This window comes from Lethenteron reissneri, chromosome 45 (assembly GCF_015708825.2).
Source record: "Lethenteron reissneri isolate LAM-NWPU_2019-01 chromosome 45, ASM1570882v1, whole genome shotgun sequence".
Lineage (NCBI taxonomy): Eukaryota > Metazoa > Chordata > Hyperoartia > Petromyzontiformes > Petromyzontidae > Lethenteron > Lethenteron reissneri.
This window is the reverse complement of record NC_083823.1, coordinates 1,276,997-1,302,356: the sequence shown is the minus strand read 5'-3', so window position 1 is coordinate 1,302,356 and position 25,360 is coordinate 1,276,997. Positions and strand designations below refer to the sequence as shown.

General features: G+C 53.7%; 1 protein-coding gene across 1 annotated transcript in view; it reads left to right on the top strand.

Annotated features, from left to right (window-relative positions):
* ACER3 (alkaline ceramidase 3) overlaps nucleotides 1-25,360 on the top strand; it is a 34,143-nt gene that overhangs the window by 4,849 nt on the left and 3,934 nt on the right. Inside the window, exons 2-10 of the mRNA XM_061570493.1 lie at nucleotides 12,229-12,339; nucleotides 13,043-13,095; nucleotides 15,868-15,920; nucleotides 18,465-18,546; nucleotides 20,799-20,834; nucleotides 22,393-22,451; nucleotides 23,065-23,166; nucleotides 24,436-24,543; nucleotides 24,972-25,017. Coding sequence (XP_061426477.1) covers nucleotides 12,229-12,339; nucleotides 13,043-13,095; nucleotides 15,868-15,920; nucleotides 18,465-18,546; nucleotides 20,799-20,834; nucleotides 22,393-22,451; nucleotides 23,065-23,166; nucleotides 24,436-24,543; nucleotides 24,972-25,017 — 650 coding nt within the window. The remainder of the gene's footprint in view (nucleotides 1-12,228; nucleotides 12,340-13,042; nucleotides 13,096-15,867; nucleotides 15,921-18,464; nucleotides 18,547-20,798; nucleotides 20,835-22,392; nucleotides 22,452-23,064; nucleotides 23,167-24,435; nucleotides 24,544-24,971; nucleotides 25,018-25,360) is intronic.

The following is a 25,360-nucleotide window of genomic DNA, read 5'->3' as shown; positions in this document are numbered from 1 at the left end:
ACGTGTCCCCACGCACGTGACCCCCACGCACGTGACCCCCACGCACGTGACCCCACGCACGTGACCCCTCGCACGTGACCCCACGCACGTGACCCCACGCACGTGTCCCCACGCACGTGACCCCACGCACGTGACCCCACGCACGTGTCCCCACGCACGTGTCCCCACGCACGTGACCCCACGAGGATCTCCACCTCTTCCAGGGACTTATTTCCCTGTCAGCCCAAGTCTATCAACACTGTGCATCAGCAGCATCAGCAGCAGCAGCAACATCCTGCAGTAATAACTCAACACAGTACCGGTACCAGACCTCGGTACAAATCGATTCCTGCCACCTGAACACAGACCGCTGGGCCGTCTGGGTCTAACCTGGACTGGTGGAAACCCGAGCCAACACACCGGATCAGTTCCACTATACTTCACCACTCTGGTCGGGTGTGGGGTTTAATTTCAACCAATGATCGTCTGACCAAAATCTCGCACAGACACAGGTTGCACGGTGTGTGCCGCTCGCACGCGTGGTAGCCCAAACGTATCAACCCGTTAATTAATTTTGCAATTATTTGTGGAATGGATGCGCTATTTAGAGCAAGTGTTCATTCGTCGGAGGAGCCAAAACAACTCGCGTGCATTAAAAATAAACGGATTAAAATATTTGTAGCGAGAGTCAATTTCCACACAACGATAATCATAGTCTGTGAGCTGGGGGGGGGGGGGTGGGTTTCTCCGACTGTTTTCGTTGTTGTCATTTGGTTCCTTTGCAAACGTCGGCAGCTCAGTGGCCACCCGAACATTCGCGTGCGCAGTGTGGACCGTGTTGGGCAACGCGACGGCGCGTCGGATCGTCGATTAACGTCGAGTTTTGAATGGGACTACATCTCCAAATTGTCACGACTCAGTGAGTGAGTGTGTGAGGAGGCCCAGATCGATGTTAGTGGTCTCCAAAAGGCTTTTCAGACAGGCACTAAGCATCACAAAGCATTCTGTGGAAACCCTGGGCCCCTGTCATATGAACGTGGAATTTACACTATTTTCTTGGTCGTAGTAAATATGAATGAAGGTTGACCTTCCACAACAATGTGCGCCTAGGATTAATGCTATCGGTAATACGCATATGTGCTGTCAACAGACAAAACACTCGTCATTCGCGTCTTCGCCGGTTATGCTTCATCCACTGCTGGATGAACGCCTGCCAAAGCCCGCTCACATCTCTCACGATCCGGCGATGTAGTAACACTAAACATACTTTGTTTTAATCGCGTTGTGACGCAACGTACACACAACCAACTCAACCGGTTAACAACTAAATATTTATTTTAACTCTCCTTCTCTGTTCGCAGCGGTGCCAAAGTCTAAAAAACCAAACAAACAAAAAACCTCAGCACATTCATCAACAACAACAACAGTGCGGGCCGTAGAAGTGAAGTCAATCGGAGGTGACATTTTGGGCGATGATTTCCTCCACAGGCAGAGAGAGGTGGCCTCTCTCTGTGCTGTGAGCGAGGCAAACCCGTCCATCAGGTGGACACTCTGCCGACCGCCACGCTCGTTCGAGTCGGGAGACGCTGTGACCTTGTAAGCGTTTGCAAGAGGTTAGATTGTGGGACTCTGAGTCGACTAAATAGCAGAAACTTGAAATTGCCTCTTTTTTGTGGTTGATGACTCAGATCCTTTTAACGTTTGGTGGCTACCCCGACATCCGCCCTGCCGAAGGTGGGGAACCCCTGATAAGCCACGGGTACAGTAATGATTACAGTACAGGCAGACCCCGCTTAGCGCGACCCGGCAGAACACTCTTTGTCCTGGAGAAGAAATAAAAAATATGGGGGGGAAATGAAGAAAATCAAATACGGTCATCAAATTATTCAGCCCAACTCTGATAATGCCAAAACAACTTAACAGGGTGCAGGTGAAACAGCTGATTATCTCGTGATCGTGAACCCGATCCAACGGAATCCCTTTACGCGAGCCGGAGACACCCCGCTGAGAAGCATTACGCCTTAATGAAGAGAAACCTCATCCAGTAGTCATGGCAGTCCGTTTGAGGCTCGGGTTTCCTTTTATTCCACGGGATCCTAAGAAGCCTGAATGTCAGTTTGGCTCAGATAGCCTGTGGGTGACCTCCTTTATCTTATTTATTTGCTTGTGTTGAAATCACTCACACCCAGAATGCCGTGTGACTCATGGGATGTGTGCAAAAATATACTTTTAGATATATATTGTTTTTTTACGTGGGAGGGAACAGATACGAGGAGGCATAGTCTGCTAATTTATTTGGTTTAGATGATCATTTTACTGATCTAACGATACAAGTTCGTAAAGGCATAGCTCTGCGATGGGATTAGGCTCGAGTCCTGATGCTGGCGGCCAGGCAATGTGTGCACGTACCTTGAACTTATTTTGCAACGTACGTAGCCTGCCGTGCTAATCGCAGGTGCGCGGTGCACACAGCGTGTACCCTTGGGTATTTACCAGCATACAACACATTGTTACTATCAGATCAGGGCCAATTTAAAATCTTGGTATTCTGTGACCTTCTACCCCCTCCCTTGAGAGGTTTTGTTGATTTGCCTCTGCCAAGCTGCGACAAGGTCAATGCCCTACGTAAGCTCGTTTTTGTGAATGCACCCGAGAAAGTGCCCTGAACTAAACTATGTCTGCGCTTTCTCCTTGGCCGCATCCCGTGCCGAGCCAGGGTGAATTGTACCATACAGTAGACACACAAAGGATGAAACGACGCTGCCGGCTTCCCTGTGGCCTTTAAGCCAGAAAAACCGGTCCTGTTGTGCTGGAAACGTCCCCGCTTCAACAACCTTGCACCTACTAGCCGCCACCTCGTCAAGGTTTGAGGAATGTCCGATTCTGTGCAGACTCGAGGTTTCCGCCTCTTGGGTCCAAATAACCAGGGACAGATCGTGGGGAAAAAAGGAAATCTCACCGCACCACCAGAAGAGGGGAGATCTGTATGTGCATGCGTTGCCATGAGGGGTGTATTGTTTGTACGCAACTGACAACAACAACAACAACAACCCCGGATGGTTTTGATGACTCGCTCTTTCCCCAGCAGAGCAGCCGTCTCAAAACGAGGCCAGTTCCTGAGAAAACGAGCACAGGTGACAGACCTGGTCACGTGCCTCGCTATTGAAATCTGGGTCACATTTCACAAGTGTATTGCCGTAATAGCAGTAAGTAATTAGGGGAGTGATAATTCAATACCGTGCTGAGTGAATGAAGCGTCAATTATAGCCGCGTGCCTTCGAGGTCACAGCGCTGGGCCCCGCACAGCTGAGAACCTGGGTTCGAATCCACGTTGCGGCAGCCAGAGATTTAGACGGGATCTCGAGGGCAGTGAAGTTGGGTGGGCTCAGCTGAGTCACCGATAACAGCATACAAAAAAAACATCATGACATTTGGTTCATCTTCTGGTTCTTTCGGTAAAGTCACGTAGAAGGGAAATAATAAAAGAATAAAAATAAAACATAATAAAATAATTCTCACGACGTTTCGGCCACAACGCAAGCAGCCATCCTCAGGTGAAGACCAGGTCTGTCGGGGAGACAGCTTTATTTTATTATTTCCCTTCTACGTGACTTTACCGAAAGAACCAAGAAGATGAATCCCTGCAGTCACGAAAGCTTTAAATCGAAATTTGACATTTAGTTCTTTGGAACTGAGTTTGGATAAATTCCAGTTATGAGAATTGTAAAATATCAGTTTGACTGTTACGCGACGAACATTCATTTCCGTGTAGACGGGTGAGTGTGAAAGCGCTGACACTTCTTGTGTGCACCAGAGGTCATTTGAAGGGGGGGGGGGGGGGGTCTCAGAGGCGGCATCGTGGTGTCAACTTCCGCGGGAAGTTCTCGAACACCGCGGGGAATGTAGCGTCTCTAGTGGATGCAGGAGTCTCAGGAACCCACTAAAGACATTACGAATCTAAAACACGGCCATCGATTCTCACGTGCACGCTTCGATAAGTGCACCGTGAGCTTAAAGATCAATATTGATGAATAAATGCATCGTTGTAGACAGAGGGCTCTACTAAGTCTCTTTGTCCCGCATTGCGAGAACGGCTTGGTTACATTTAAAGGCGCGTTTTGCACGTGGCAGGCAAGTGGAGCACTCAAGAGAATTGCCAACAAAAGCACCGTGCACGTCAGGCAGTCGTGGTCAAGGGTCCACACAGATGGATTTAAGAATCAATTCGATTTTCACGAAATGTGTGTCGTGAGTCGTGAGCCGTGAACCACTCCGAATCGCGGCTCTTGAGATGACGCCGTCTCAGCGAGACAATCGCAGCTCCAGCACTTTGCCAGCAAACTGGGATTCTTCGTCTGTGACGAAGGGGGCGTCGATGCTGCTGTTATATATATATGTGTGTACGGCTTTATCCCAATTGACTAAATTTGCTGTGTCATTTTCAAATGCGGCAAATTGGACCCCCTAGCCGACACACGACGGCCTCCTGTCTTGGGGGAGTCTTGAACGTCCACTGCGAAGCGGATTGTGCGTGGCGCAATTGCGGTTATCACCGATATCAGCGCCGGATTAAGGTTCTTGCAGGCCCTGGGCACTTCTGTTTCGTCGGCCTTGAGTGATCAACTCCCCATCAGCTGGTGCTGCCGCCGCTGCTGCTGCTGCTGTCCCGTGTCACGAGTGCCACTGTCATTGCGCTTGTGTCACTCGGTACTTCATCCAGCCGCTGGACAGATGTCGTTACTGACACGTTAATTATTTAGCCCGTGCCCGAATTCGATGGGAGCGCGCGCGCTGTGTGCCGCAGATAAGCAGATTTCATTTGACATTATTTTTTTTTAAAACAAGGTGAGCCTCAAAATATTGAAAGCGAAAATGTCTTAAACTTTTTTTTTTTACTACGGTTACATTTTTTTTTATCATACAAACAAAATTGTAAAGAATAACTCGTAGGCCCTTTAGTCGTCGCGTATTAACCAGGGGGGGAGGGGTAGCTGCTGGATTCGAACCGCGAACCTCTGCAACGAGCGGCGACCCCCGCCCACCGCTGGGCCACGTGACAACCCGAGCAGAGGGCCCCTACTGACGAGTCTCTGATGGCGCGTGCCACGTGCCTCACAAACTCGCCACGCACTCCGCGGAGCCGTGTGGAGGTCCGGGACGCGTGCTCTGCGCACCTTGGAGACGCGTCTGCACAACCAAACAGCTCTCGAGCGAACGCAGACCAACGCAGTCGATCGGTATCCTCCATCGCATTGCGGACAGAGTTGGTGACGTCTGAACAACACGGGCGTTTCTGTGTTCCTTGCGCAACAGATCGTTAAGGTGCGGACCGCCGCATAATGAGCAGGGAGGAGAGGCACGTGACGTTGCGGGGGAGATTGCGTGTCCTGGGGGAATGTGACATTTTTCATCGTCGCTTTACGTAACCGAGCGGGAGCCCTTTGAGATTCATTATCTTGTGTCTAGGGCGAAGTGGGCCAGGTAATTTCGTTACATAAGGCCACTGTGCCAACGTTGTCGTATTTATAAAGCTGCCAGTCAGGCAGTCTCTCCGTGCTCAAACTGGCAATGCGCGGCAAAGCCAATTCCGCTGATGGCAAAAAAGTCACATCACGACCCTGGTCTGAACCAGTCTCCCGACAGGTGCCTCATTTGATCAGCCCCGAAGTGATGCAAATATTCCCGGAGTCGATTTCCAACCGGGAATTGAACCGACGCATTTGGGGTTTTGAGCCGAGCGCTTTACCGCAGCAACGGCCTGATTTGATATTGCTGTGGGGTTTTTGTTTTTTTAAGTAAAAATGTGATTTGGGCCGAGACTGGTGCACGATAGCCTGCCGACACTTGCGAATGGTTAAATCGCGATGGTGACATCACTCTGCGGTTGACGTGACTAATTAGTTCCCAGGTGACCGTATCCAGAATCAAACTTTTTGTCTCCATGATAAAATGTTCTGTGGCAAGGGACACAAATTACGCAGCCAGTCAATCACCCAAACACACAGCCACCCAAACACACAGCCACCCAAACACACAGCCACACAACCACACAACCACCCAGCCACACAACCACCCAGCTACACAACCACACAGCCATACAACCACCCAGCTACACAACCACCCAGCCACACAACCACCCAGCTACACAACCACCCAGCTACACAACCACCCAGCCACACAACCACCCAGCTACACAACCACACAGCCATACAACCACCCAGCTACACAACCACACAGCCATACAACCACCCATCCACACACCCACCCAGCCACACAACCACCCAACCATACAACCACCCAACCACACAACTACACAACCACCCAACCACACAACCACCCAACCACACAACCACACAACCACCCAACCACACAACCACACAACCACACAACCACCCAACCACACAACCACCCAACCACACAACCACACAACCACCCAACCACACAACCACACAACCACCCAACCACACAACCACACAACCACACAACCACACAACCACACAACCACACAACCACACAACCACACAACCACACAACCACACAACCACACAACCACACAACCACACAACCACACAACCACACAACCACACAACCACACAACCACACAACCACACAACCACACAACCACCCGGCCACACAGCCACACAACCACCCAACCACACAACCACACAACCACACAACCACACAACCACACAACCACACAGCCACACAACCACACAACCACACAACCACACAACCACACAACCACACAACCACACAACCACCCAACCACAAAACCACACAACCACCCAACCACACAACCACACAGCCACACAACCACCCAACCACACAACCACCCAACCACACAACCACCCAACCACACAACCACCCAACCACCCAACCACCCAACCACACAACCACACAACCACACAACCACACAACCACCCAACCACACAACCACACAACCACACAACCACACCACCACCCAACCACACAACTACACAACCACCCAACCACACAACCACACAACCACCCAACCACCCAACCACCCAACCACACAACTACACAACCACCCAACCACCCAACCACCCAACCAGACAACCACACAACCACCCAACCACACAACTAAACAACCACCCAACCACACAACCACACCACCACCCAACCACACAACCACCCAACCACCCAAACCACCCAACCACACAACCACACAACCACCCAACCAAACAACTACACAACACCCAACCACACAACCACCCAACCACACAACCACACAACCACCCAACCACCCAACCACCCAACCACACAACACACAACCACCCAGCCACACAACCACACAACCACCCAACCACACAACCACCCACCACCCAACCACCCACCACCCAACCACACAACCACCCAACCCCCAACCACCCAACCACCCAACCACACAACCACCCAACCACACAACCACACAACCACACAACCACACAACCACCCAACCACCCAACCACCCAACCCCCAACCACACAACCACAACCACACCCAACCACCCAACCACCCAACACCCAACCACCCAACCACCCAACCACACAACCACACACCCAACCACCCAACCACACAACCACCCAACCACCCAACCCCCCAACCACAACCACCCACACCACCCAACCACCCAACCACACACCACACAACCACCCAACCACCCAGCCCACACAACCACACAACCACACAACCACCACCACACAAACCACCCAACCACCCAACCACACAACCACCCAACCACCCAACCACCCAACCACACAACCACACAACCACCCAACCACCCAACCACACAACCACCCAACCACCCAACCACACAACCACCCAACCACCCAACCACACAACCACCCAACCACCCAACCACCCAACCACCCAACCACACAACCACCCAACCACCCAACCACCCACCACCACCACCCAACCACCCAACCACACCCAACCACACAACCACCCAACCACACACAACCCACAACCACACAACCACCCAACCACCCAACCACACAACCACCCAACCACCCAACCACACACCACCCACCCCCAACCACCCAACCACACAACCACCCAACCACCCAACCACCCACACACAACCACCCAACCACACAACCACACAACCACCCAACCACCCAACCACACAACCACACAACCACACAACCACCCAACCACCCAACCACCCAACCACACAACCACCAACCACCCAACCACCCAACCACACAACCACACAACCACCCAACCACCCAACCACACAACCACCCAACCACCCAACCACACCCAACCACCCAACCACCCAACCACCCAACCACCCAACCACCCAACCACCCAACCACACAACCACCCAACCACCCAACCACCCAACCACACAACCACCCAACCACCCAACCACCCAACCACCCAACCACCCAACCACACAACCACACAACCACCCAACCACCCACCACTCAACCACACAACCACCCAACCACCCAACCACTACAACCACCAACCACCCAACCACCCAACCACACAACCACCCAACCACCAACCACCCAACCACACAACCACCCAACCACCCAACCACACAACCACACAACCACCCAACCACCAACCACACAACCACCCAACCACACAACCACACCACCACAACCACCCAACCACAACAACCACACAACCACACAACCACAACCCCAACCACCCAACACCCAACCACCCAACCACACAACCACACAACTACACAACCACCCAACCACACAACCACCAACCACCCAACCCACCCAACCACACAACCACACACCACCCAACCACACCACACAACCACCCAACCACACAACCACCCAACCACACAACCACCCAACCACACAACCACCCAACCACCCAACCACACAACACCCAACCACCCAACCACCCAACCCACACCACACAACCACACAACCACACAACCACACAACCACACAGCCACACAACCACACAACCACACAACCACACAGCCACACCACCACCCAGCCACACAACCACCCAACCACACAACCACCCAACCACACAACCACACAACCACACAACCACCCAACCACACAACCACCAACCACACAACCACCCACACCCAACCACACAACCACACAACCACCCAACCACACAACCACCCAACCACACAACCACACAACCACCCAACCACACAACCACACAACCACCCAGCCACACAACCACACAACCACCCAACCACACAACCACACAACCACCCAACCACCCAACCACACAACCACCCAACCACCCAACCACACAACCACCCAACCACACAACCACCCAACCACACAACCACCCAACCACACAACCACCCAACCACACAACCACCCAACCACCCAGCCACACAACCACACAACCACACAACCACCCAGCCACACCACCACCCAGCCACCCAACCACCCAACCACACAACCACCCAACCACACAACCACCCAACCACACAACCACCCAACCACACAACCACCCAACCACACAACCACCCAACCACACAACCACCCAACCACACAACCACACAACCACACAACCACACAACCACACAACCACACAACCACACAACCACACAACCACACAACCACACAACCACACAACCACACAACCACACAACCACACAACCACACAACCACACAACCACCCAACCACCCAACCACCACCACCCAACCACCCAACCACACAACCACACAACCACACAACCACCCAACCACACAACCACACAACCCACACCACACAACCACACAACCACCCAACCACACACCACCCAACCACACAACCACACAACCACCCAACCACCCAACCACACAACCACCCAACCACCCAACCACCCAACCACACAACCACCCAACCACACAACCACACAACCACCCAACCACACAACCACAACCACCCAACCACCAACACCAACCACACAACCACCCAACCACACAACCACCCAGCTACACAACCACCCAGCCACCCAGCTACACACCCACACACCCACACAACCACCCAGTTACACAACCACCCAACCACCCAACCACCCAACCACACAACCACCCAACCACCCAACCACCCAACCACCCAACCACCCAGCCACCCAGCTACACAACCACCCAACCACCCAACCACACAACCACCCAGCCACACAACCACCCAGCTACACAACCACACAACCACCCAGTTACACACCCACACAACCATCCAGCCAGCCAGCCACACAACCACCCAGCCACACAACCACCCAGCCACACAACCACCCAGCCACACAACCACCCAGCTACACAACCACTCAGCCACACAACCACACAACAACTCAGCCACACAACCACCCAGCCACACAACCACACAACAACTCAGCCACACAACCACCCAGCCACACAACAACTCAGCCACACAACCACCCAGCCACACAACCACCCAGCTACACAACCACCCAGCTACACAGCCACACACCCACACAACCACCCAGTTACACACCCACACAACCATCCAGCCAGCCAGCCACACAACCACCCAGCCACACAACCACCCAGCTACACAGCCACACACCCACACAACCATCCAGTTACACACCCACACAACCATCCAGCCAGCCAGCCACACAACCACCCAGCCACACAACCACACAGCCACACACCCACACAACCACCCAGCCACACAACCACTCAGCCACACACCCACACAACCACTCAGCCACACAACCACCCAGCCACCCAGCCACACGGCCACTCTCAAGTTTACGGTGTCAAGATCGATGCCCTTTGTGTACGAGCGTATCCTCCGTTTGGCACCGGGATGTGTAGAGCGATCGCCAGCGAGCTGCATCATGAACGTGCTGGGGGCTTTGAGTACCGAGCGCGACTGCGCGTGTGTCTCGCGTGAGCCGACGGTCCTGCAAGGCGTCGTCGTTGTTGTTGTGGCTCAGACAGCACCAGCGGCAGTGCACACGCACACAAAGCTTGGGATGCTCATCACTGGCAACCATGAAACAGCACGATCTAGATGGTAATCGAGATATGTATGTATGATGTTATCATTGGGGTGTTGTCATATCGGTAATGAGCGGACGATATGAGCGTACGTATATATTGTACAGCGATTTAAAATATTTCGTGAGCGCAAGAATCGATTGTAAGCGACTAATTAATTCAGTGCCCCTTGCAAAATGTATCGCAATCACCACCACCACCATCATCGTCATCTGATCAGACTGCACGCCCGTTCGTGTAATTAACGCGTGTTGTTTTGTCGGCGGTCTAATTGACAAGTGAAGTGCGTGCGACGTGTAAACACGCGCGCAGGTCGCCCCCTGAGGATGGCTCCGCGTGGTACGAACCCGCTCACGATGCGAGCGACCTGGGGGGGGGGGGGGGGGCTCGAGGTCAGGGTTGGTGGAGTACACAAAGAGGGAGACGCGGTGTGAGCGAGAGAGCCACCAGCAAGTGGGTCAAACTCGTTTCTTTACATAAAGACAAATGTCCCCCGTATTGCCTTGACAGACTGCAGGGGCAAGTGCTGTTAGCGAGCACCTATGAAGGCCGGAACGGTACACGAGGGGGTGGGTGGCCAGCACCACGCCCGGCCGCCTTTGTCTCCCCAGTGGCGATGTTTACACACCGCACCAAGTACTCATTTGAGGTTAAGTCGACCTAGGCGAGGCCCAGGACCGGTTCAGATAATCGTCACCGGTGTTGGCCGTGAATCAAACCCGGGTCGCTGGGTTCGTAGCACAGCGCTCACCGCTACCCACAGACACACGCACACGCAAGAGGTTGGCCAAACGTCCCACGGCAGGGGCCTCCTGAACAGGAAGCCATGAGACTCCGTGGCACCTTCCCTGTTAAACGGCTCAACAGAGAACGAGAAAGGCCCATTGCCTAAAACGCCGCCCATGGTATATATTTCCTTAATAAGGCAGCGTTATTCACGAGCGTGTTGAGTTTTACGACGACGACGACTATTATTATTACTTGTGCTTTTAGCAGCACTGCCAACGCAGCAGCAGCAGCAGCATCATCACGCCGCTGTTCGTGCGACTCAAGCGGATTGTCGCAACGCGCGACCGCGACAGATGGCGGCAGCTTCGGTTGGCGTTCATCCAGCGGCGGATCGATCGCGGCGGCGGCGGCGGCGGCCCCTCTTTGACATCATCCCGCTGCACAATTCCCCGCGAGCGTTCCGGTTCCCCCGATGACCGGTAGGGTCCTGCCGCCCCTCTCTCTCCGTCTCTCTCCGTCTCTCTCCCTCTGTGCGATGGTGACCCCGTGACCCCTTCACCGCGCGCAGGGAACACGGTGAGCAACGTGGTGATGATCGTCCCGCCGCTCTACGGGGCACTGCACACGCTGCGCTCCGGCCTCGAGAGACGATACATCGCCGCCTTCCTCGGCCTGGCCGGTAACTCGCTCGTCCACTCGCTCACTCGCTCACTCACTCTCTCACTCTCTCGTCTAATCACTCTCTCACTCTCTCGCTGTGAAGCTGTTCAGGCTGGATGTGGGGCGACAGTCACCCACAGTCAAAGCCGGCTTCTGAAGTGCAGTGCATGCCGTGATGGCTTCAGCCTGGCGGGGTCACGAATGACTACGCATGCACACACAGTGCGAACGCAGACGGAGCGATGTCGACCTTCCCCGTGGCTTGTTATGGCGCAGCCCACCCTGGGAGGGATCGTTATGGAAATGAGCAGGATAATTTAAAGTTTTGTCATTTTAATGTTCGCTGCGGCGTAATTACACACGGGCGCAGACAGCGCGTGGGTTTGGGGACAGATTGACGCATTGGCCACGTGCGAACGTGTCAATGAGCATCCGTTTGGTGGTTTTGGTTTTTGCTGCGGTAAATTACAATGATATCGGTTAAAATGAAGTTACCGCATTATGATTCTCACAAACACATGGACTCGCGCGATTGAGAGTGGAGTATTCACTTTCCGCGGCTAACGACGCGCGGCTCCGAAACACGACCCATCGGCACTCGGCAGAGCGGAGGAGAGAGGCGGATGCCGTGGGAGCTGTGAGACGCGGGGAGAGACGCGCGCGCGTGCACGCGGCATTACAACCGCCGCCCCTCTCTCCATCCCTCCCTCTGTGCCCCGTAGTCGTTGGGATCGGGTCCTGGTGGTTTCACATGACTCTCCTCTACCACATGCAGGTGAGTCAAGTGTCTCGTCGCTTTATGTTCACTTGCCCCGGGGGACAGCCTCGCTGCTGGGGTCGCGGGAGCTTTTCGGGAGTGCTCCTGATAAGTTTCCGCAGCTGGTGGCTACAGCTGGTGGCTACAGCTGGTGGCTACAGCTGGTGGCCACAGCTGGTGGCCACAGCTGGTGGCTACAGCTGGTGGTTACAGCTGGTGGCTACAGCTGGTGGCTACAGCTGGTGGCCACAGCTGGTGGCTATAGCTGGTGGCTACAGCTGGTGGCTACAGCTGGTGGCTACAGCTGGTGGCCACAGCTGGTGGCTATAGCTGATGGCTACAGCTGGTGGCTACAGCTGGTGGCCACAGCTGGTGGCCACAGCTGGTGGCCACAGCTGGTGGCTACAGCTGGTGGCCACAGCTGGTGGCCACAGCTGGTGGCCACAGCTGGTGGCTATAGCTGATGGCTACAGCTGGTGGCTACAGCTGGTGGCCACAGCTGGTGGCCACAGCTGGTGGCCACAGCTGGTGGCTACAGCTGGTGGCCACAGCTGATGGCCACAGCTGGTGGCTACAGCTGGTGGCTACAGCTGGTGGCCACAGCTGGTGGCCACAGCTGGTGGCCACAGCTGGTGGCTACAGCTGGTGGCTACAGCTGGTGGCCACAGCTGGTGGCTACAGCTGGTGGCCACAGCTGGTGGCTACAGCTGGTGGCCACAGCTGGTGGCCACAGCTGGTGGCTACAGCTGGTGGCTACAGCTGGTGGCCACAGCTGGTGGCTACAGCTGGTGGCCACAGCTGGTGGCTACAGCTGGTGGCTACAGCTGGTGGTCACAGCTGGTGGCCACAGCTGGTGCAGCTGGTGGCCACAGCTGGTGGCCACAGCTGGTGGTCACAGCTGGTGCAGCTGGTGGCCGCAGCTGGTGGCCACAGCTGGTGGCTACAGCTGGTGGCTACAGCTGGTGGCTACAGCACCGCTGTGCCGTTTCCCTCACCGAGCAACTTGCCGTGTCAATTTTTCCCAACTTTGGGCAAATTCAGACGGCGATGCCGGCACGCACACGCACTGCGGCGCACAACGGCGCTGCGTCTTGGGCGGGCATTGTAACGGCTAATCCCGTACCGTGGCATTAACCAGGGCGGCACCAGCGCCCCGAACCGCAAACCCTGCGACGAGCGCACGTGACGAGCCACCGCCAGACGGGCGCGAGGTGGCGCGCAGCCGTCGTCATCCCGAGGTGGGGGGGGGGTCGGCGGATCGCAGAGGGAGCGCGCTAGAAGGACAGCCAAGGGGGGGGGGGGGGGTGTGCAGTGACGCGGGACGGGCGGAGGCACGCTCGCCTCTTGTTTGCCAAGTCCACGCGGTTCAATTCCGGCAGGCCACCCTGGTTATCACTGCGGATGTACGAACCGTAAAACACGACGGCTGGTACTGCTGCTGCTGCTGCGTTTCGTCTGCTTCGCAGCGCTCGTTCGAGATCGCCTGACCCCGTGACCCAACTGGACATTTGGGGAAAAGAGCTTCTCAGCTCATCGGATTCCTCCAGGATAATAACACATTCTAATTCGGAACGAGTCGGGTGTGCCGGCGTCAAGGTCAAGATTTGCCAAAGTTGAAAGATTCCACTCGCAAGTTGCTCACTTTGTGATCGCCACACCGCCTGCTGAGAAACTACTGCAGGCTCCGTGACGCACAGTAGGGCCCTTCCTTCGTGATAGCCTTGCCGCTATGAGAACAACGCGAATTCCAATTAACATTGGTCTGTAAAGCCAATAATTCCGTGCGATTAAAACATGTAATTATTTTAATGTCGATACACGGAACGGAGCGGAGCCATGTGGGTTGGCGATGGCGCACGATGAGTCCGTGCGCTCGTCGTTAATGCCAGGCTCACAAACCCTGAGCTGATCGTGGATTTTTTTTCCCCACGTATTCATTTTTATTCCGAGCAAACGCTGCTGGAAATTGTAATTATATCCGGACCCTGGCTCTGCTCGTAACTTAATAATCAGCAGGGCCATCGGTAAACGGCAGCAAATGGGTTTCTGGCCCACCTGTGTGGGTTTATGTTGTTGTTGAGTATTTTGTGTTTGTATGTGCGTGTTGTTTTCTCCTTCTGTGAATACTGCCGCTTCTCCTAACAATATTTCACAAAATTAACCGGCCAAAAATCCGTTGACAATTCATCAAATCGCGGAGGGGGTGAATGGACGGGCATCTTGGAAATAAGGTCAGCGATCTAAAGAGTTATAAAGAGTTCTAAAGAGTTCTAAGGAGTTATAAAGAGCGACTTTCCTTGATAACTAATAGCTCCTCTGTGTAAAGGACAGTGTCGTCTTATTGTGATTAACTTGTCTGACCAGAGTTTCCATACCGTGACGGAACACACAAGTGATCTGATTTACAAATAAAATGTTGCACAGTCAGTTACGCAATCATCGTTATGAAACTAGATTTAATTTCGGCTTGCACAATGCATTTTTTTCCCTGCGAAATCTTTTCAAGTCAGCCCACTGGACACTTTAGTCCGATACGCGAATCGACTAATATCGGTTCCATACGCACATAAGTCCCACAGACTCACATGGTACACATAATCTCAAACATCGATGAATACGGAACCCCATTAAACCATCATCACCGTCGATGTATCCACGCTCGCATCCACTCACTCAGTTCGCTCGTGCAATCGACGAGCATCAAACTTTGCAATCCACGCTCGCATCCACTCACTCACTCAGTTCGCTCGTGCAATCGACGAGCATCAAACTTTGCAATCCCTCTCCCAGCTGCTGGACGAGTTGCCGATGATCTACAGCTGCTGCATCTTCGTCTACTGCCTGTGAGTGCCAGCGCGCACCTCACCTTACAATCATCGATGTTGCACCGTCTCTGAGGCGCTTCACGAAGAGTTGGCAGCGGTACGCATGGATGTGACGGCGGAGGTGGAGGTGGATGAAATAGACTGAGAGGAAGCGATTGGGGGGCGGGGAGAAATCTTTGATGCGTGAATTCGGTGAAAGCGAAATTGATTACGGTGAATGATTGAACGGACGGAGAATGAGTGAAAGCCGTGTGATGAGAATGTGCAGAGGGAGAAGTAACGGTGGCGGACATGAGGGGGAGATTCAGGGGGTCGTGGGGCGAGCTCGGGAACAAGCACTGAGTTTTGAGTGCGCAGCGGAAGCCAGTGGGTGAAGGTGGCCGCTTCATGTGGAGTGGGAAGTTTGTTCCAGTCAAGGGGGCGAGAAGAGAGAGAGCAGAAGCGTGGATTGAGCACAAGGAGGAGGCACCGAGAGAGAGAGACACAGAGACAAGGAGACATGGGGATAGAGAGACAGAGAGACAGGGAGACAGAGAGAGAGACAGAGAGACACAGAGACAGAGAGACACAGAGACACAGAGACAGAGAGACACAGAGACACAGAGACACAGAGACAGAGAGACACAGAGACACAGAGACAGAGAGACACAGAGACAGAGAGACACAGAGACAGAGAGACACAGAGACACAGAGACACAGAGACAGAGAGACACAGAAACAGAGAGACACAGAGACAGAGAGACATGGGGCTAGAGAGACACAGAGACAGGGAGACAGAGAGACACAGAGACAGAGAGACACAGAGACAGAGAGACACAGAGACACAGAGACAGAGAGACACAGAGACAGAGAGACACAGAGACAGAGAGACACAGAGACACAGAGACAGAGAGACACAGAGACAGAGAGACACAGAGACAGAGAGACACAGAGACAGAGAGACACAGAGACAGAGAGACACAGAGACAGAGAGACACAGAGACAGAGAGACACAGAGACAGAGAGACACAGAGACAGAGAGACACAGAGACAGAGAGACACAGAGACAGAGAGACACAGAGCTAGAGAGACACAGAGACAGAGAGACACAGAGACAGAGAGACACAGAGCCAGAGAGACACAGAGACAGAGAGACACAGAGACAGAGAGACACAGAGACAGAGAGACACAGAGACAGAGAGACACAGAGACAGAGAGACACAGAGACAGAGAGACACAGAGACAGAGAGACACAGAGACAGAGAGACACAGAGACAGAGAGACACAGAGACAGAGAGACACAGAGACAGAGAGACACAGAGACAGAGAGACACAGAGACAGAGAGACACAGAGACAGAGAGACACAGAGACAGAGAGACACAGAGACAGAGAGACACAGAGCAGAGAGACACAGAGACAGTGAGACACAGAGACAGAGAGACACAGAGACAGAGAGACACAGAGACAGAGAGACAGACAGTGAGACACAGAGACAGAGAGACACAGAGACAGAGAGACACAGAGACACAGAGACAGAGAGACACAGAGACAGAGAGACACAGAGACAGAGAGACACAGAGACAGAGAGACACAGAGACAGAGAGACACAGAGCCAGAGAGACACAGAGACAGAGAGACACAGAGACAGAGAGACACAGAGCCAGAGAGACACAGAGACAGAGAGACACAGAGACAGAGAGACACAGAGCTAGAGAGACACAGAGACAGAGAGACACAGAGCCAGAGAGACACAGAGACAGAGAGACACAGAGACAGAGAGACACAGAGCCAGAGAGACACAGAGACAGAGAGACACAGAGACAGAGAGACATGGGGCTAGAGAGACACAGAGACAGAGAGACACAGAGACAGAGAGACACAAAGACTGACAGAGTATTGTCCACTTCCACACGTCAGCTGCATACCACATGGGTAAAGACAGGCACCGATCAGTCCGTGTGAAGCCAAAAAATGGTTTTCCTACGGAATCACCATCCCCCATCGAGGCAATGTGGAATTTTGCAGAGGCTTAGGGGCCGTAAACAGGCTTAAGATCTGCTTTTAAAAAGAGACTGATGTTAACTATTACGATCACTGGAATCGCTCTAATTATGTTTCCCAACCGTAGTTCATTTATGATTGCATTGATCCTGTGAATGGGAATTGTTGCAAATCGTTCGTCATTTTAATTGCAAACACAGCAGTAAGTGCTTCGTGTAAGTAAACTCCGGCATGAAATGTGCCCAGGGTCTATTTGGAATTAAAATATAAGCGCGACAATTAGATTACGGTCATGTTTAGGGTTCTGCACTTCAGACTCTGACAATCGATCGTGGAGATTGGCTCGAGGAATTTGTAAGAGAGGCTATTAGTATCGATTTGTAAAGCGTCGCTCCATCACGCATTCAAACACTCATGCTGTGTAGGCAAAGTTTGCTTACGCATAGCCCGCGTGAACAAAGGCCGGTCGGGCGTGACGCTGACCACCCAGCCCCTCGTGTGCCGTGCCGGCCTTCATAGCTGCTGCTCCTGAACAGCACTTGCCCCAACAGTCAGTTCACGCAATTTTGTTTTTGTCGCAGCTACGAATGCTTCAAGCCCAAGAACACGCACAACTACCCGCTGGCGGGGCTGCTGTGCGCCTACAGCCTGCTCGTCACGGCGGTGAGAGACAGCAGTAGCACTGCCGGTCCCTGGCACGTGGCACGCTCCCAGGACCCATGCACATTGATTGGGGAGACCGCCCTTGCCTGCAGCCCCTGAGGCTAAAATGTGGACGTCGCTCTGGGTTTGTCAAAATCAAATAGAAATTATTGGTGGCGAATTAACAGCGACTGCAGCCCTTCGCCAATGCGGTGGCGGGTGAGAGGCCTCCCCGCGCCGCGTGGGATGTGACCGCTGTTTGACGACACCTCGCCACGTCGGTGAGCGCACGCACGGGAGCATAGAAGTACAAGACAACGATTTTGCTGCACTGACCGCTGTGTCTGCGCTCGCCAGGCTCGAAGGCTGCTGAGCTTCCAAGGCTGCACGTTGGTAGTGGCTGCACGTGGGATTTGGTCCTTGCGTATAATTAATGTACATCGCGATGGGATGCTTTTAGCATGAATGGCGCGATATAAAATGAAAGATATGATTCATATCTAGCGTGGGTGGGCGTGTTCCGAGTGGTTTAGTCATCCGATAATGCAAGGGTAATATATAAATATAAAGATGTGTTATGATGGAAAGGTTGCATCATATTGGTCCGCATGCAGCACTTATGAACCCGATGCCCCTCCCTCAGCCGAGCCGCGCTGACCGGCGTGGTGAAGTATGGTCAAGCAACCCCCATGAACCGACATGGCTTGAAGAGGATTTAATCCAGCAGTGGATTGACGATGGGCTCATTTAAGATAAATCCGATGAGCTTTGAAGCTTCTGTTCACGGATGAGAGAGGGGCGATGGTGGCCTTAAACGTGGCAAGGGGATGGCAGCAGCGTCAGAGTGTGTTGTTGAATCTATCTGTGTGGAGTTTGGAGTGTTGCCTGCAGGGGTTTTCTCTCATCACTCTGGTGTCCATCCAAGTGAGAAACTTGACTGGGGATTGACAGACTTTGCCCTTACACTCCACGAGGCTGTCTTGAGTAATGCCCATCATCATCATCATCGTCATATTCTCTTAATTACAAAGACGCGCTGGATAATAAACAGCAGACAACTCAAACTTGTGCTCAGAGAAACATTTCATGGAGGGACATGTGGCGGTCCCTTCATTTCAAGCATAAAAAAAGAATTACATTAAATTTCCGTGGTAAATATTAATTAAATTCCGATTAACATTTTAGGGATCTCAAGGTGGGGGAGGGAGGGGGGTGAGTAATTGCCCCCCCCCAGCCCTCAGCTGAGATCTGCCACTGCTTGTGACCACTGTCAATGCGGTTATACAACAAAGACAAAGATCCCCCGTATAGCGTGAACAGACTCTCGGGGCAAGTCCTGTTGGCGGAAACCTATGAAGGCAGGCACAGCACACTAGGAGGTGGGTCGCCGCCTTTGTCTCCCCATTGGCGACGTTTAAACATCGCACCAGGTACTCATTTGAGGCTGAGTCGACCTAGAGGTGGCCCAGAACCAATTCAGACAATCGTCACCGGTGTTGACCATGCAACTCTGGTCACACGCTCACCTACCGCTTTGCAGAAAATGACGCACCCCCAACTTTTGCTTTAAAATACCGGTAAAAACGGTGCGTCTTATACTCTAATCCAGAGAATGCGGCCTTTGCCAAGCGGGTTTGACCCTTCGCAACAAACCAGGAGGTGAACTCGCGACCTTCCCACTGGGAGCCGAGCAACGCCGGTGTCCGTCGTGAGCTCGCACGCGAGGACCGCGCCGAGCTCACGGTCCTCCCCACTGCCGGCGGGGGACCGCACGCCGCCACCAACCCCGAGCCCATCGACGACAGGGGGGGCAAGGGGGGCAGGGGGACAGGGGGTGGGGGGGGCAAGGGGGAAAGGGGGGGGCAGGGGGGGGCGGCCACGCGTCAAACCAGCGCCAGCGCCACCATTCGCCCCGAGGAAGGGAGCTGATTGATTGAACGACCCCACGACCGAACGACCGACCGACCGGGCGGGCGGAAGCGAGATGTTCCCGCCGCGGATCGAGTGAAATAAAAACCGCATCGCCCCCCCCCACCGCCCACGTCGTCAAAGTCTGGGACACGGCGAGAGAGCGAGCGACCGACACAAAGGACGGCAGAGCTCGGGGCGTCCGCTCTCCGCCGCTGCCGTGCGAGCCGAGTGACCGTGGTCGCATTCCACCGCGAATCCCGAATCCCCACGCGCAGTCCCCAGGTGGCTCGCCCCGTGCGTTTGTTCCCGCGGTTGTTGCCGTCCTGCTCCTGTTGTGTTTGTGACGCTTTGTTTTGACACAGGTCTACCTGTCCTGGAAGGAACCCGTCTTCCACCAGGTACTCGCGGCCATCTGACCCCAGCGTGTCGCACGTGACATTTTGCGGCTCTGTAAATCCACTGCTGGACGTAGGACTCCTCGCGATCCGTTCCGTCAGGGTGGTCGTGTGACCATACTTCACCACTCTGGGCCGTGCGCATTGGTGAAATGGGGGGCCCAGGCCCGGTTTAGACGTCACGCGCCACTGCTGATAGCCGAAGCCCGGAATCGAACACACTCAATCGTCCTCGTATGGTGACACAACCTTTTCAAAACGACACGTGGAAATGCAAACATGAAGAAGGGCCATAGCCCGAAACGTCTATGGCCCCACGGTGGCTATTATATGTTAGCTACCTCGCCTGGTATACAGGAGGTCGTGAATTCGATCCCGACCCTGACGCCTGCTGTATATTTGGAGTTTCCGTGTCTTTCTCTCCCGGTGGTCGCGTGGATTTTTCTCGGGGTCCTCCCATTTTCCCCTTCACATTTAGAATCAACATCACGCGTTTAGAGCGTTTGGCTGCTACGTGATGATAAGCCACTTCGTTGAGCTGTGATTCGTGGTCAGGTCGCTTCTGAAAAAGAGCTACTCAGCTCAGTGGGGCTTGCCTGGTAAAACACAAAGTTACATTACTTGTCGATTTCATATATTTCTCCCCATTTAAGACGGCGGCTGTTACATTCGACGTCTGTGGCGTTCACTCGAGCGCCCTCCCGTGGTCCCCGTGGCCCAACGCAGCCGCGCGCGGCCGCACTGCCCAGGGCCGCGAGTCGCCCTCTGCCGGCCACGGCCGCGGCCTCCACGCGGCGCCCGGACCGCAGCAGCAGCAGGAGGAGCAGCAGCAGGAGAAGGGGGAGCAGGGGGAGTAGCTGCAGCAGCAGGAGGAGCAGCAGGAACAAGGGGAGCAGGGGGAGGCCGCCGCCTTCCGGCGCCAGGACAGGGCAGGGCCATCAGCGGGCACATCGAGGCAGCGGAGCAGACGAACTGAGCAGCACGCGCCCCGATATGAGGCCACTCGCATTATTCGGCTATCGCAGTAATGTGTTTTGTGCCACGTCAAGGGCATTGTGACCAATCATCACTCCGCCACGGGTGGCCCAAATCTTGTTTCTTTTGTAGTCCATATGCCATCTAGAAAGGCCCCCCAGCCACCCCACCAACGCGCACCTGGTGAAGTGCGGTCACAAAAGAGGGAGGCCTTCATCCAGCAGTGGAATGAGAAAGGGCCGTGTACATTGGTGACACTGTCCTACTAGAACCAAGTCGAAGTGGGCTCCTGCTCAAATCAGCATGGTGACATTGGTGAGCATCACCTATTATAACAGCCCTGACCCACTGATAGAAATTCCACGTTGCTATGACAGGTGCAGGTTTATCTACGGGGCAACCGCTGTTGCCTTCCGCACAAAGCGGTACTCATTTTAACGACCGCAATTTACATTGACTTGTGCATTGTACGTATGTTGAACTTCTTTCGCACCGCACGTAGCCAAACGCGCGTTCCAATGCAGCCACAGTGCCGATTCTTGCATTCTGTACGCGACTTCTAAACTGCGCGATGTCACGCTGGCAGGTGATGTACAGCATCCTGGTGGCTGCGGTGGTGTTTCGAGCTGCGTATATCGTCACCTGGTAAGACCATTCGTCGAACAGAACCTCCCACAGCATGAACGCGTAGTCGGGATTTCGTGGACAATGTTATCCATCGTAGAGGTTTTTTCTTGGGTTAGATCGTGTAAATATATAAATGTTGCGTCGTGAAACCCGCCACCACCCGGCACAGCCAATGAGTCAGGTTTGTCACGTAAACAGACCGTGCCAATTAAATTGCTAGTACAGCACACCGGTGTGTTGGAGAGTAAACCCACAACATTTACAATTTGAGTACGACGTTTCGCCAGTAATTGCAAATAGCATCATCAGGTGACAGTCAGATTTGTGGCTGTCGCCTGATGATGCTGGTTGTAATTACTGGTGAAACGTCGTACTCGAATTGTGAGTCTGTGGGTCTCCATGCGAGTTTGTGGGTCTTTGGGTCTCCATGCGAATCTGTGGGTCTCCATGCGAGTCTGATCGTGACTACTACGGCAGAGTGCCGTTCATCACCAAAGACAAAGATCCCCCGCACAGCCTCAACAGACTGTTGGCGCAAGTGCTGTCAGCGAGCAGCACCCATGAAGGCCGACTTATATCACCGGATTGACAACTGCCGACGATTGCCCGCCGTCTCGCCCGCTCCTCTCAGGGTCTACCCGCAGCTGCGCCCGCACGCGTACACGTTCGTCGGGGTGTTCCTGGCGGGGTTCGTGCTCTGGAACGTCGACAATATCTTCTGCAGCACCTGGAGGTGAGCGAGCGAGCGAACGTGAGCGAGCGCGTGCCACCGCTGGCCGGGGCGGACCCTAGTTTCCCAGCCTGGGGCCACGCGCGCACCGTATTCCGGAGTTGAATTCTGGACAGCCGCGGGTGATCGGGGTGTGGTTTGTAAAGTTCGGCGAGTTGATGGCCTTTCGGCCTGTTTACTGATGACTTGACGCTCGGTTGTGCACTTTGCTCTAATTCGCCCCCATTTCCAGCTCTGAAAGTGAACTAACCATACGCGCCTCGACGTCACGCGACGGCTGTCACCACCAACGGCACGGGTGGCACAGAGGCAACAGTCTGTGTGGTTTTGTGTTTGTGTCAACTCCAGCTAGGGAGCGAAACTATTGGGTCGACAGCCATGGCACAGTCTCAGAGGAGAGTGTGTGAAACCCCATTTTTTTAAGGATAAAAAGGGCATTGGAAGGATTTTTTTAAGCCATGTGTTGTTCTTCCCTCGCGCCTCCCGAGATTAGCACGGTTGGCTACGTACGGTGCGAAAGAAGTTCAACGTACAGTACAGATGTGCTAAAAATATGTTGGACCTGCAAACTTGTTCTCCGCCACGCAGCGAACTTTCCTGACGGACTCTTTGTATCGTGACGCAAGACCGATGGCGCAAATCTAATAAACTCACGTGGGGGGGGGGGGGGGAGAATTGCCACACAATTTGAACGAAAATGAATAACGAAATAATAATTAAAGGATGTCAGTGGAGTGCGATGGCGGTGGCTTCATCGATTGTGGGTGGAAGATTTGTGCCAGAAAGGCGTCACGCGTTGAAGCAAAAAATGTAATTGACTCGACTTGCAGCTAACAGGAACATGCCTTCCACACGCCTTGCACAGCGATCAGTGGAACAAAAGGAACATTGTGTCATTAGAAACACACACGTTGGGTTTTACTCGCATTGTAAATTGTCCTGGCTCTCCCCACTGCCAATGCGCACTGGCCAATCAACCCCTTCATCAGCGCACTGGCAAACCGACTTCTTCGTTAACATTACATACCTGTCCGGAAACTTTCTTTGTGGAATCCACATTTGGGTTGGGTGACCTGGGAAACGCAGGTCGGTGCGTCTCGACAAGAGCAGGTGGGAAAGGCCTTCGCGGAGCAGCAGATAGACAAGGAGGGCTGTACATGATCACGTGACTGGTTTTCACGTGATGGATTTTCACGTGACGGGTTTTCACGTGGCTGGTTTTGGCGTTACCAAGCGGGAGGAGTGAGCTGACGCTCATGTCTCGGTGTGCAGGGATGTTCGCGGCAGAGTGAAAGTGCCCGTCCTGGGAGCGGTCACGCAGTTCCACGCGTGGTGGCACATCCTGACGGGACTGGGGTCGTACCTGCACATTCTGTTCAGGTATGAGCAAGCGCTACACACACACACACACAAATATACCCCCCGCATAGCTTGAACAGACTGTTGGGGCAAGTGCTGTTAGCGAGCAGCACCTATGAAAGCCGACACTGGCACACGAGGGGGTGAGTGGCCAGCAACACGCCCGGCCGCCTTTGTCTCCCTAGTGGTGATGTTTACACGCAAGGTACCTATGCACAGACAACAGATTGTCCTATGAGCTTGCACGTACTATGAAGAAGAGCCAATCCCCCAAAATGTTGCCTATTATATATAAAAAAAACTAATTCGACTGTTTTAGGGCCACGGTGTTATTGACGAATGCGAGGAGTTATTTGTTATTTGTGCATCACTGCCAATGAGACAGGGTTACCAATTAATTAGTTTCATGATGACGATCAGCGCAGTGACCCACAATTGTTTCCATGCAGCCTCCACACCAGGGCCGTCCACTTGAAGTGCAAGCCTCGGCTCAGGGTAAGACCTCCGTGGCATCAGCCACAACTTCACCTCTCCGTGTAAAACGATGTCGTGACTGTGTTCTCTGAAAGTAAATACGCTGCGTAAAGTAAAGACACGCCCCAAACACTTTGGTGTAATGTAGAGAAGAGGGGAAAAAAATTTGCTTTATAACTGGGAGAGTACGGCACTGCCCCGGACAGCCACCGTCTCCCAGATGATGATTATGAATGCCGTGCTTTTAAGTGGAAGACAAGATATTGAATGCCCTGTGTGCAATGGGGAGAGTGGTCATCTCTTGCTCTGGACAGTCGCCGCCTTCCAGGTGGTGATAATGAACGAGATAAAGACCACATCTTGG